The sequence below is a fragment of the Heterocephalus glaber genome, unplaced genomic scaffold, assembly GCF_053883595.1.
Source record: "Heterocephalus glaber isolate CG9 unplaced genomic scaffold, H.glaber_assembly_v1.0 deba00001608, whole genome shotgun sequence".
NCBI classification, from domain to species: Eukaryota; Metazoa; Chordata; class Mammalia; order Rodentia; family Bathyergidae; genus Heterocephalus; species Heterocephalus glaber.
The window spans coordinates 39,817,765-39,831,069 of NW_028258379.1; the positions used below are offsets into that span (position 1 = coordinate 39,817,765).

Below are 13,305 nucleotides of genomic sequence, written 5' to 3' on the forward strand. Positions count from 1 at the left end.
TATTTTGATATAATGTTTTTATCACACTTCGACTACAATCAAGTGTGAAAATATTTTTATAGTTTAAGGACTGCTTTACATTTTCTTAACGATGTCATTTAAAGTTCTAAATTTTGATGGAATCTCATTTACCAATTTTTTTCTTTTATACATCACGTTTTTTACATCCTAGGAAATTCTTGCCTATCCTAAATTCATAAACATTTTTCCTTATAATTTCTTCTTAAACTTTTATAGTTTGTCTTTCATATTTAGGTTCATAGATCCTTTCAAGTTATTTTTATGTATGGAAATGAAGGGTTGAAGTTAACTTTTTTTTGTTTTGGTAACGGGGATCGAACTCGGGTCCCTGTGCTTTCGAGACAGGCGGCGTAAACACTGAGCTAAACCCCCGGCCCAAGGTTAACTTTTTATATACAGATACCAGGTGTTCTAGTGCCATTTGCTGAAAACACTATCTTTTCCTCTGCTCTTGAATTGAGTTTATGTTCTATAAAATGTTACTGTTAATAATCTTTCAAAATTAAGTGGACCATATATGTGTGGTTATAGTTCCAGATTCTCTGTTTTATTCCAATGATCTATATGTCTTTCCTTACACCAACACTGCCTTGATTACTGTAGCTTTAGAGGAAGTCTTAAAATTAGGTACTAAATGTCTTCCAACACTGTTTTTTTTTTTTATTTTACTTTTCTAGGTCCTTTGTACTCCTACATAACTTTTAAATTTCAATATCCAATTCTTCATTTATAGCAAGGATACATAGACCTGAATTTTTATATATATATCTTGTGTTTTCTAATCCTGCTAAATTCAAATACAAGTTCTAGGGGCTCCTAGAAATTTCTTAGTATTTTCTCTGTAGTTGATCATTTCATCTACATATAAAGATTTTACTTCTACCTTGCCAATCCTATCCTAATTGCGTCATTTTATTGCCAGACTATTTTGGTATGGGCCTATGTTTCAAAGTTTAATGGACAGATGAAGAGTACGCATATCTGCCCATGTTCCCCACCTCAGGGAGAAAGCATTGTATCTTCTCCAGTCATATAAGGTGTTTTTGCTGGAAGTATGGAGTACATGTCTTTGGTCTGTTGAGAAAGTTCTGTTCTACTTCTAGTCTCCTGATAGCTTTTACCATGAACAGCTGTAGAATTTAGTCCAATACTTTTTCTCCAACTGACAGAATCATATGGCTTTTTCCTTTCCTCTGTTAAAATGATGACTTTTAGGGGCCGGGGATTTAGCTCAGTGGTTCCGCTGCCTGCCTCGCAAGCACCAGGTCCCAAGTTCGATCCCTGGTACCAAAAAAAAAAAAAAAAAAAAAGATGACTTTTGGGGGTAGATCTTCCAATGCTGAATCAACACTGCCATCCCTATAATAAAACCACTTTCTACATACTGCCAGATCTGACTTCTAATAGTTTATTTTGTTAAACAAATTTCTATCTATGTTCATACTTTTTTCTTCTATTATCTTTATCCAGTTTTAGTATTAGCACAATGTTGATTTCCTAAAATGATGGGAGAAGTGTTCCTTTTTTCTGCTTTAAATGTTTGATATAATTTATCAGTTGAAATGTATATGAGCCTGCTGTTGTCATATAGGTAGGTTTTCGAGCTAGGAATATACTTTCTTTAATAGGTGCTATTCAAATTTTATATTTCCTCCAGAGTTAGTTTCATTAATTTGTCTTCCAAAGTACTTCTTAGAAGTTTTCAAATTTATCTCAAAAAACATTTTTGTAATATGCTTTCTATATCCTTTGAAATTCTGTAAAATCTGTGGTAACATCTTCTAGATCTTGATACTGTAATTTAAAAAATGTATAATTGATATTGTATAATAGGAAGAAAAGGTCTAAAGGAGTAGGGGAAGTGGGAGGGGTAGGGGAAAGGAAAGAAGGGAAAATAAAAAATATGAGAAAAGAAAAAAAATGGAAACAAAGTCTTTGCAAATAGGGAAGGGTGGAGGGGGTGAAGGGAGGGCAGGGAAATGGGGAAAAAATAATCAAAGTACATCATGTACAGGTACAAGATCCCAATGATGAATCTAACTGTATTGTATACCTAAAATGTACCAATAAACTTAATGGCAAAAAAAAAAGAAAGAAAATATTTTTATATAAATGTATTTCATACAGTCATCCCTCCATTTCTGCAGGGACTTCCCATTCCTGCTCTTGCTCTGCTGGAAAGGAGGCCTGCTCCACCCCACTGAGCATCTGCCAAGCTCGGCCCTAGTGGGGCTTCCTGGTGGCACTTCCCGGGGCTGACTCCAGAGCAGAAGCCACCACCCGCAGGCTTCAGTCTCCCTGACTGCCTGAGCTTCCTCTTGGGGTCAGTCTTTGCTGGATTCCTCCTCTTTACCTTCTACAGAGCTTTGTATATTCCCAGGGTTTGTTTTCCAAGATCCTTCTGTTCTCTGAATATCCCATCACTAATTCTGCTCGTTCTCATTCCATTCTCTGGCCCTCTCTGCCAGCGAACGGTTCTGGCTCTCTCCCCCTTGAAACTCCGCCCCTCCAGCCTCCGCCTTTCCTGTACCCCAGGCTGACCTCGGGAAGAAACTGACACACACTGGTGTCCTGGACCCTAGCTCCCTCTAACTCCTCGCTCAGGATCACCCACAGGTCCAGCTGCCAAAGCAGCTCATGGGTGGCAGGCCCTGCCTTCTGGCGACCTCAGGAAAGGGCCCTGGCCACAGCTGTGCCAGTCAGTGGCACCACGCCTGTGCCCGGGAAACTGCACTTCTGACCCCACCGAGTACAGTTCCAACTTCCGAACCCACCCACCAGCACCGGCAAGCAGGCATCCTGTAAAGACTGATGGCTCCATTCTGAGACTGGGCCATGGCTCATCTTAGTTCACTGAAAAGAAAGTTTGAGTTATTGTCTGTTTCTTTTTTGTAAGAATCATTTTGGTTTATGTCTTGGAGTAAATATTTTGAAGATAATAATACATAGTGTAGTAACTACTGTCATTCCTTTATTATTTAGTTATGAAAATTTTTTTTTTTTTGTACCGGGGATTGAACTCGGGTCCTTGCGCTTGTGCAGCAGGCGGCGAAACCACTGAGCTAAATCCCCTGCCCTTGTTTTATTTTATTTTATCTTTCTGGGGGGGTGTTTTATTTTTTCATAAGATAAAAAGACTTGTTCCCTACCTGATTATTTTATTTATTTATTTATTTATTTGGTTCCAGGGATCGAACTCGGGACCTTGCGCTTGCAAGGCAGGTGCCAGAACCACTGAGCTAAATCCCCAGCCCCCCTATCTGATTATTTTAAAGAGGAAAATGCTAAGTAGACTCTTAGTAGAAATGCAGATATCTGCTAGATTTTGAATTTAGGAGGGATTTCTTAAACGAAATCCAAAAAATGTCAACTGTAAAATAAAAGATATGTAATTTTGACTGCAAAAAAATACAGTAATGCCTCAGTACACAAACACTTCTATTTGCAAACAGTTCAGTTCACAAACAAAAGCATTTGGCAAAATTTTGCTTCTGTTCAGAAACTATGCATCAGGTAACAAACACAACCACGGATATCTCCCCAAACATAGCCAGCCATCTCTCCAAAATCATAAAACAAATTAAGTTCATAAACTAAGGTACCACTGTAAATAAACTGCAAACTTACAGGTAAAAAAAAAAAGACCAGGGGGCCAGGGATTTAGCTCAGCGGTTCCTCCGCCTGCCTCGCAAGCACAAGGACCCGAGTTCAATCCCCGGTACCAAAAAAAAGAAAAAGACTGGGTTCATCATGCACTGAAATGGAATTGAGTTGTCTTATAGGAAAAAAGTTTTTGAATTATATATTTTCATGTCAAAGCAAGGAGTGGTGGCACACATCTATAATCCCAGCACTCAGGAGGCTGAGGGAGGAGGATCGCTGCAAGTTCAAGGCCAGCCTGGGCTACACAGTAAGTCTAAGGCCACTCTGAACTACATAGTGAGACCCTGTCTCAAAAAAACCCCTCAATGGGTTGAAGATTTAGCTCAGTGGTTCCACTGCCTGCCTCACAAGCACAAGGTCCTGAGTTCGATCCCCAATACCCCTCAAAAAAAAAAAACCACACCCACAATTAACCAACCCATACTTTCTTGCCAACTGTGCCTGGAGGTCAAGTGAGAGAGAGAAGGAACTATGCAGCTGATTAAAAAATGAGGAGGAGGCTTTCTAACTAGGGGCAAACAGGACAGGATAAGCCATTAAAAAGATGGTTAGGGCCGGGGATTTAGCTCAGTGGTTTCACTGCCTGCTGCACAAGCGCAAGGACCCAAGTTCTATCCTCGGTACCAAAAAAATTAAAATAAAAAGATGGTTAATTTCCTTGGAGACCTGTGACAAGACCTCATTTCTCTATTGTGAATCAGGCAAAGTTCTGTCAAGAAGATGAAACATAAAATCTAAATGTCAAAAACTGCAATGACTTAAAGAAGCATAACAACTGCACATTAAAGAGTACATGGGACAAAAGAAAAGCACTATGCAAGACCTTATTTCAACAGCAGCCCCCATCCCTGACCCAATCGCCCCTGTGAGGGCTATGTGGGGTGACCCCCACAGGCCCCTCCTGGCCAGGGTGGACCACAGGAAGATCACAGCCAAGCAGGTGCTGACAGAGGCCAGGCCATCATCGTAGTGACAGAATCGAAAATGTGGGCACCAGGTATGCTGTGGGGAAACCATGCTGTGCTCGCTCACTCACTTGCTCGCTTGCTCACAGGTGGACTCACTACTGCAGGGCTGCCTGGGTCTGGGCCTGAGGGAACGCCCAGAGGAATACTCAGGGGCTGCCTGTAAACACACAAGGGGTGGTTACCTGTGCACGTAATGAAGCTGGTGGATGGAGTCAATGGCCAACACCATCTCACCAATGTAGAACCTCGCCATGTCTTCCGGAAGCTTGTCTTCAAATTTACTGAGCAGGGTCAGCAAATCGCCACCCACATAGTAATCCATGACCAAGTACTGCAGATCAGGGCGAGAAGGAGACAGAACAACACTCAGTTACCATTAAACCTAACAAGTCAAGGCCACACTTCCCACAGGAGCCCTGTGACTCCACGGCTGGATGCGGCCACCCAATGTCTCTTCTGGGAAGGCTACAATGCTGCTGCAACTGACATTACACACGTGGCAGAGAACAAACTCATGCTCTATCTAATCAGTGAACAAGCAACTGCAGGGTTGTGGTTGGAGAAAATCCTCCAAGAGCTGGTGATTCAAAGAGCATGATTCACGGCCCACCACGTCCCTTGGGTTTGGTCTGCCAGGCTCTGTGGCACAGGTGGGTAGTGGGCCAGGGAAGGGAGGTGGGTGGTCAACAACCACACAGGGCACCAGCAGCTCCTGTGGGAAAGATGGCATCAGGAGAGAGCGGAAAGGAGCACACTTATGCCCTCTCCACAGATGAGCCAGAAAGCCATGGTTCACGAAGAAACCAGAGCAACACAGAGATGTCTTCCACAATGGCATATGGCCACCAGGCCGGGTGTGTGCCAGGTGCTGGAGACCCTTCTGTCTGAGGATGGCAGCTCGGGCTAGAGAGGCCCAGGCACTTAGGAGGCCCCAGTGCAGGCATCTTACTAGTCAGAGGCCCAGGATGGGTGAGACCACCACAATCCATGGCAGTGTGACAGCTGAAACTGCACTGCTGGGGACCACACTGCCTCAGCCACACTAGAGACACTGGAGGGCTTGGCCCAGGAGAAGTGCCGACTCTGACACTACTTCCCTTTGAAAACATAAATGCTCTGGTCCAGACCATTAACTCTTACACAAGAAGAAAATACTATTCCCTAAAATGTATCAAGGAGCAGTGAGTGTGGCAGCACACGCCTGCAATCCCAGCACTCTGGAGACAGAGGCACTGTGAGTGCCAGGCCAGCCTGAACTACATAGCAAGACCCTGTCTCTAAAATAAATGAATGAATCTAGGACCTATGAGCAGCCACAGCTGATGTCCACTGTGTGACCACAGGCTCTGCCTTCAGGCTGCCTGTCCTGGGCCTGTGGCCTCTTAGTCCTCACCCTAAGTACAATCAAGATCCCGTTTTACAGAGGAGCTCCAGTGACCAGCCCATGTCACCCAGCTAGTAAATGACAGAGCTGGATCAGGCCTCAGAATGACAGTGCACAGGTCCTGCCCCCTAGACAGGGAACCTCCCACCATGCTGCCATCTGGGCCTGAGGAACCAGAGAAGCCTGCACTGCACATCCCTGTGCTCAACACAATGTCAACAGCAGCCACTCACCCTGCCTTCAAGAATCCCCTCCCCACTGTGAAGGCCGGTGGGAACCCCAGGGTGGCAGGGTCTCCCATGCCTAATCCTACTCGTGCCACACACAGCCTCTCAGTGGACAACCTGCCGAGTTAGTGAGCCTGTCGGCACCCCTGGGAGGCGGGAACCAGATGTGCAGCAGAAGGGTACGGTCCTTGCTGACAGTGCCCACATTAGTGCAGTGAGGTGGACCACAGCAAGCAGCAGTGGCAAGAAGGGCCAGAGACATAGGCCTTGCGGGCTGGCAGCATGGCCAGGGGCTCCTGAACACTGACCACGGGGTGCGGGCCCAGTAGAGGCCCGAGGGGCGGCCTCACTCCAGACAGGTGTGTGGAGAGCCAGAGAGAACAGGCTCCACCGCCATCAGCCATGATAGGGACTGGGAAGGCTGTGACATGGTTCAAGCAGGGCAGGGTGCTATGTGGAGGGGCAACAGGCAATGAGGACACCAGGCAGGCACTATGCAGGTGGTCCGGAGGAGGGGAGGACAGCAGCTGCGAAGACGCAGGTAGGGAGGGACCAGGACAGCAAACATCCCAGGTCTGCGGCACACAGAGCAGTGGGGTTGAGTCAAGGGCCACACACAGCTGACCTGAACGGTTCCTGTGCCAACTTAGAAATCGACAAAGATAAAACAAAAAGCCTATTATGGAGGACTAATCTAACTCTCTCTTGGAAAAGAAGCTTATAAGACAAGAACATGGAAGGGTATGTAAAGCAAAAAAGTAAAAATTTATCTTGGAGTAAGAACTAAACCAATGATTTACTCTGTCATACAATTTAAGATCCTGAGTTAAGTCAGTAAGGCAACACTTAGTGGTGAAGTGGGCTTAACTTCTGTGAGACTCCAAGTTCGATGCCCATTACACACATCACAGCACTGCCAGGCTCCTGGTGGTCAGAGGAAGCCTCATCTCCATGTCACAAGGGTCACGGACACCAGCCTGCACTTGGGCCTCGGTCCAACCCAGACAATTTGGCAGGGAGCAGGTCTGCCGCTCCCCTACTGGGACCTTCAGCCACATCCTGGAAATCTTCCACACCTTTGTCTTCTTCCCATCCTCAATTTTCATCATTCTTCGCATTGGGCCACTCCAAAAACTCAAGCAAATGGCATTTCCTCTGGGATTCTTCTTTTCTTTTGGTACCAGGGATCAAACTCGAGTCCTTGAGCCTTCGAGGCAGGTGGCAGAGCCACTGAGCTAAATCGATTCGCCTCAACTCAGAATACAGGGGCTAATGCCTGCCTACCAAAAGTGCATGTTCCTCTGTACAGACTCATGCTGTCCAGTGCTCCCTGGAGGAAGTTGAGGGTTCTGACACAGCCCAGGGGCACCTGCCACCTGCAAGACAGGCTCAGGCAGGGGCCTAGCACAGTGGCTGCCATCCGTGTGAGGACCACGGGGACACGGCCACGCCTCTCTGTGCCCCAGACACCCCATTTATAAACAATGAGAAGCACAAAGGCCCAACTCCCAGAGCCACTGGGAAGACTGCCCAAGATAACCCAGGCCTGACGCACTGCAGGTGCCCAAAGACACCAGCGGCCCTCTGCTGGAGCAGATGTGTACAGCTTCAGTGCTACATAACAGCTAACACGTGTTTTACCTACTCCTATGTGTTCAGATCTAATGGTTTGGGTTTTTCCAAGCTGTTGGCCAGGCTGGTCTTGAACTCGAGACCCTCCCACCTCAGCCTCATGAGAAGCTAGGATTATAGACGTGCCAGTAAGTTTTTGATGTTTGAGAGATTATTCTAATATGAAAAGAAGAAGCCCTACATTATTCTGTTTTTTATGAACAAATGGGACATATGACTAAGGAGCTTCAGAGTGAAGAGGTTAGGTCAGCCACTTCAGGAAAGGAAGAGCTGGATGTGGTGGTGTACGCCTGGAACCTCAGCACTCTAGGAGTTCTGAGGCAGGAACAGGAGTTCAAGCCCAGCCTGGAAAACTGAGAGACTTAGTAAGACCCTGTCTCAAAATAAAAGTAGCTGAGGGGCCAGGGATTTAGCTCAGAGGTGCCACCACCTGCCTTACAACCGCAAAGTCCCGAGTTCCATCCCCAGTACCAAATAAATAAATAAATAAATAAATTAATTAATTAATTAAAAAAAGCAAAGACCATGGGTTCAATCCCTAGTACCTCAAAAATGAAAAATCAAAGGGCCTCAGGTCCCTGCTCGGAGGCTGTGGTGACAGTGGGGCCTGTACCATGCCTGGCCACAGCTGTAGAAGAGCACTGGCCACAAGTGAAACCAAGACTTGCTCCTCCAGTCTGCCCAGGGCCTGTCCACCCTGAGCTCCATGCCAGGGGTGCTTTGAGGCTAGGACATCCTTCCAGCAGAGAAAGTTCAGAACAGGCTTCCTGCAGGCCACTCAGGGCTCAAGGCCACAGCCTGCTCTCCCCACACTTCCAAGCTAGCTGCCCAGTGTCCATCTCAGCTCCACTCACATGTGGATCATGGCACTCACTGACTAAGGAAATGAGGTAAGAATAAGCAGGTGATCCAGAGTCACCCAAAACATGGTGAGAAGGCCTGCAATGGCATCTTCAACATCAGGCAACACAGCCACACAGCTGGGGCTGAAGTAGTGTCATCCCCACAGCTGCTTCCTGACCTCATACCTGATTCATGTCAGGAAATGTCTCAGAGCTCCAGGCTATTTAAATATGATAAATAGGACAGCTGGAGAGCACAGTAATCTGGTAACCTAGTGACTGGAGAAGATGCACAGACTTTTATGCAGACCTTTGTGTCTGTGACTATCAAACCCTACCACTGACTGTGACATTACAGCCAGGCCCCGCTTCAGCCAGGCTGAAGGCAGCACACAGTGGTGCAGGCTGAGGGAGGCTGGGGCAGACCTACCAAGTGGTTCTCATCCTGGAACGCGTAGTGCAGTGCCGTGATCCACTGGCAGTCGCCGTTCACCAGCACATCGCGCTCTTCTCGGAAACACGCGGTCTGTGGGGGAGGAGCAACAGTTAGCTGTGCGTGAGTGGCAAAGTGTCCTGTGGGGTGTGGTGCTCAATACAGGGCTCTCGCCTCTCCGGGAGCCAAACTCGTCACTGCCCCCAGTGATCCTGCAACAGCTAAGCTGCTGTCTTGGTTCTTTTCCTCTGTAACCACTGAGAATGCATTTGCCCTTCCGTCCCCGAGGGCCATGTCTTCAGCCCACATGTTAGAGTCACCCAATTCTCATGTGTGGCTTCAGCTGCTGCTTCCCCTCATCTCCCCCTCCCCAGGTTGGCCTCCTCATGTGTCCAAGGATATGTGCCACACCACAGCTGCCCTGTCCTATGCCTAGGATCTGAAACGTGACTTAGTCAGAGGAAAAAGGATGCCACTATGCATACCAATGGCCGGAAGCTGCTGGGTAAAAGGCTACCTGAATGGTGAAGGGCAAAGAGACAGGAACAGAGACAGAGTGTGCACACCCTACGAGGCATGGGGCTCCTCTGCTGAGAAGTAATTCGGTCCTGCCATAATATGCACACTATGGAAGATTTGTGACTCAAGGCCCCAGGGCCTGCTTTACTTGCTCTTTCATTTGAGTTTTCTATAAATTTTTCTCTTCAAAACCTGTAAGATACTTCCCTTTCAAAATAAACATGCATCTCACGTCTACTCATTATCACGTGACAAGGGGGCGACAGGCAGCAGTCGATGTCCACATGTGCAGACATGAGTAGCTCAGCTTCATGTTGACCTCCCTGCCCAGTGGCCATCCCACCCCACGCCTGGGTAGGACTGTCTCAGACACCTGAGCACTGGGGAGCTGTCCTCCTGCCGACCAGCCAGCACACTCCCCACAACGAAACAGATACGCCAGGGCCCCACTGTAGCCACAGCCAGCCCAGGAGCCTCCACCTCTTGCTTCTGCAAGGGGCAGCTCTCTGGGCACCTGGCCTCTTGCACCAGCAAGGTCAGGACAAAGCCAGTCTTAAGCCAGGATGCCCTACATGGTGACCCACAGATAGGAAATGTCTATTATTACTCAGCAGTTTTCTTTTGTTCAAAAGTAGGGCTGTTAGGTGTTTGGTTTTTTGAGACATTGTGTCATTATGCAATCCAGGCTGGCTTCAAACTTGCCATCCTCCTGGGTGGTGGAATTACAGGTATGCACCACCATGCCTGGCTTCTAGTGTGTTTTAATGACCAAAGAGGGTGAAATAAATGCTATGAACTTACACAGCTTAGTGGCTCTTCTACTATCCAATCCATTTAATCTGTTTTTAAAGAAAACTTTTTAGATGTCAATACTGTAAAGTTTAATGTTTAAAATAAGTCATAAGAATTAAAAGATATATTACTTACAACTAGCATTCTATATCGATACATATGTGTGAGAGATAGATGGATAGATACTGACAGGTAGATACAGACAGACTGATGGTAAAAATATCCCATTATATAAACTCCAGGGTCGTCATAATGATTAGCAGACACTCTAGGCCTCTTCTGAGAGGGCCAAAGAGGTTGGGTTTGTGTACAGTAACCAAATTCAGATTGCAGCAGCCATGCTGCCTCTTAAGATCTGCTGGGTTCACACCAAACACCCTGCACCTCCCATGTCCTTGGAGCCCTGATCGCTTTTCTCCTCAAAGAGGAAGGGCCTCAGTTGGCCGAATTCCTGCAGGGTTGGGGAGAAGGCCATGTGGCTGAGGCAGGTCGGGGGTAGCTAAGAGAGACTAAGAGATCTGGAGACTGGGAGAGGATGGAAGAGGACACTCAGTGCTTTTGGGAGACCACAGGACTCAGGTGCCGAGTCAGAGTCATGAGGCTACCAGGTGACTGCAAAATGGTGGTAACTCAGCCAAGCCACACCTACTTCTTAGGCAATAAACGGGTGGAAGATGTTGTGCCAGTGCCACAGCAGGAAAGAGGATTCTGACACAGCCAGGAAGAGTGAGCCATACGAGATTCAGATGTGAGCTTCAGGAGCGGGGGGAGGCTGGAGGGAAAAGCTGCCACATTACCAGAAGCCTGCACTCCAGAGTGAGACCTAGCTGGAGCCAACAGTTTGTCCTGTTATCTGCAGAGAGTGACGGATGGAGCAGGCCTGAGAGGACGAGGCAGGCATCACCAGGAGGAAGGGATGTGGAAGGGCAGACACTGCGGCTGGGCAGAGATGAGACCAAGGCTATGTGTGTGCTGCAGGGGCAGGGCCAACGAGAACTAAGGAAGCGCACCAAGACTGCATGCAGGGATGCCATGTCTATGCAGGGCCTTTGCCGGACTGAGACAGAGGCCTACAGGTCCTGGGCTGCTATTCGCCTTTCAGTAGCCAGAACCCTGTAGTACAGTGACTGTGGCTGGCATGGAGGGAGCAGAGGCTGGCAGGAGGCTGATGGCTGCTGCAGAGAGTGCCTACTGTCTGGCAGGGGAGCCGGGCTGGGGAGGTAGCTGCCCTTTTCTCACATACCCTGCTCCCACCTGCTTATGTGACATCCCACTCTCACCTCTGCTCTCTTAAGCATCTCCCACTTGTTGAGGATTTTCATTGCATAAATTCTCTCAGTGCTCTTCATTTTGACAACAGCAACCTGGAATACAAAGGTGAGTTTCACAAAATGGAGTTAGTGGGACAAAAGGCTAGTGCATCTTCAAAGAGCTATAGCAAAATCCTAAGTTCCTGGGAGCCCTGAAAAATGAGCTGTTCAGGAAAGCAAACTTTTCCTGCTAAATGCAGATTAGTCCCTGTGACCATGGGAACTTGACTTTAACTGCACTGCGACTCAACTTCAAGCTTCAATACTGAGCAACGGGCACATAGGGTTCACTGTCCCCAACTTGGATCACATCTGGAGATCTCCACTGAGAACAAACCAACAGCTCTTAGCACTCAAGTGGCTCCTGAGCTCTCTCACTGTGCTCAGGGCCACGCATACCCTGCCCAAGAGGCGGTCTCCACCTCTCGCTCCCTGTCGTACATCCAGTCTGCACCACAGAGGTGGCGAGCACTGTGCGGGCCCTGGAGTAACCTGGGCAAATTCACTGCCTCAGTTTCCACAACTACAAAAGGGAACAAGCACGAGACTGGCTCCTCACGCTGGGAAAAGCAGCCACATCACTGCATGGCACGGCCTGGGCAGGGTCAGGCACAGTCCACTCAGCATGCAGGCTGTCGGCTGTCCTTCAAGATATGGCTCCAATGTCACCTCTGCCAGAAGTCCTGTGGGCCTTTCAATCTCTGCCAAATCTTCCATAAGCTCCTCCTCCACCAGCAGCCCTGCTGCAACAGTGCACACAGTATGGAGCATTCTATCCCACCAGAGTATCATCCGCTGGCCAAGTCCCCATGCGACCCCGGGCTCCTCCTGGGCCATGACACTGTGTCCCTTGCTGCCTGTGGCAGTCAGCTGGTGAGTCTCCTTGTGCAGCAGTCATGGGACAGAGTGCTGAAATCGCATCCCCTTCCTTCTCCATCTTACTAACCATCACACACCTCACCACACCAAAGCCAAGGACTTACAAGAGCTGACACCACCGAGCACTCCAACCGCCCAAGGAGTATAGTGTCACTCACAGGCGCGTGCTTTCAAAGCCTACGTTGTAATGACTCAGAGCACAGCATCACCATCCCTGCGCTATCCACTCAGCCTGCAGAGGGTCCTGGCCAGCTCTGCTGACTGAAGTCGTCCACTGGCCACCTCTGGGCTCCTGTGGTGGTTTCTCCTGTCCTGTTTTCTTACAATTTGAATAAACTGAAAAGAAAGTGTCTATGTAAAGGTGTGGCAAGCTTCCTGATGTATAAAAGAGTAAGAGCTCTGGGCACACACGTCATTACTTTGAGGAGTCTCCTTGCCCTGGGAGCTGGTGGGGGTCCCAGTAAATGGGGCACAGCACTGTTGCTACAAAGCCACCCAGTATCTGTGGGAATGGCCTAATGTGGAAGCAAGGCCAGAGCTGACAACTTCTTCTGGAAAATGCTAACATCTGAGGACAACAAGCCTCAGGGACAATCCAGACCTATGAGAATGAGCACCGGGACTCTCAGAACTCT

General features: G+C 48.0%; 1 protein-coding gene across 1 annotated transcript in view; it reads right to left on the minus strand.

The window, feature by feature from the left end:
• Window positions 1-13,305, minus strand: part of Cdc42bpb (CDC42 binding protein kinase beta) — a 94,103-nt gene that overhangs the window by 40,431 nt on the left and 40,367 nt on the right. Inside the window, exons 3-5 of the mRNA XM_004836907.4 lie at window positions 11,762-11,845; window positions 9,168-9,263; window positions 4,835-4,983 (exon numbers count right to left, since the gene is read on the minus strand). Of these exons, the coding sequence (XP_004836964.2) occupies window positions 4,835-4,983; window positions 9,168-9,263; window positions 11,762-11,845 (329 nt within the window). The remainder of the gene's footprint in view (window positions 1-4,834; window positions 4,984-9,167; window positions 9,264-11,761; window positions 11,846-13,305) is intronic.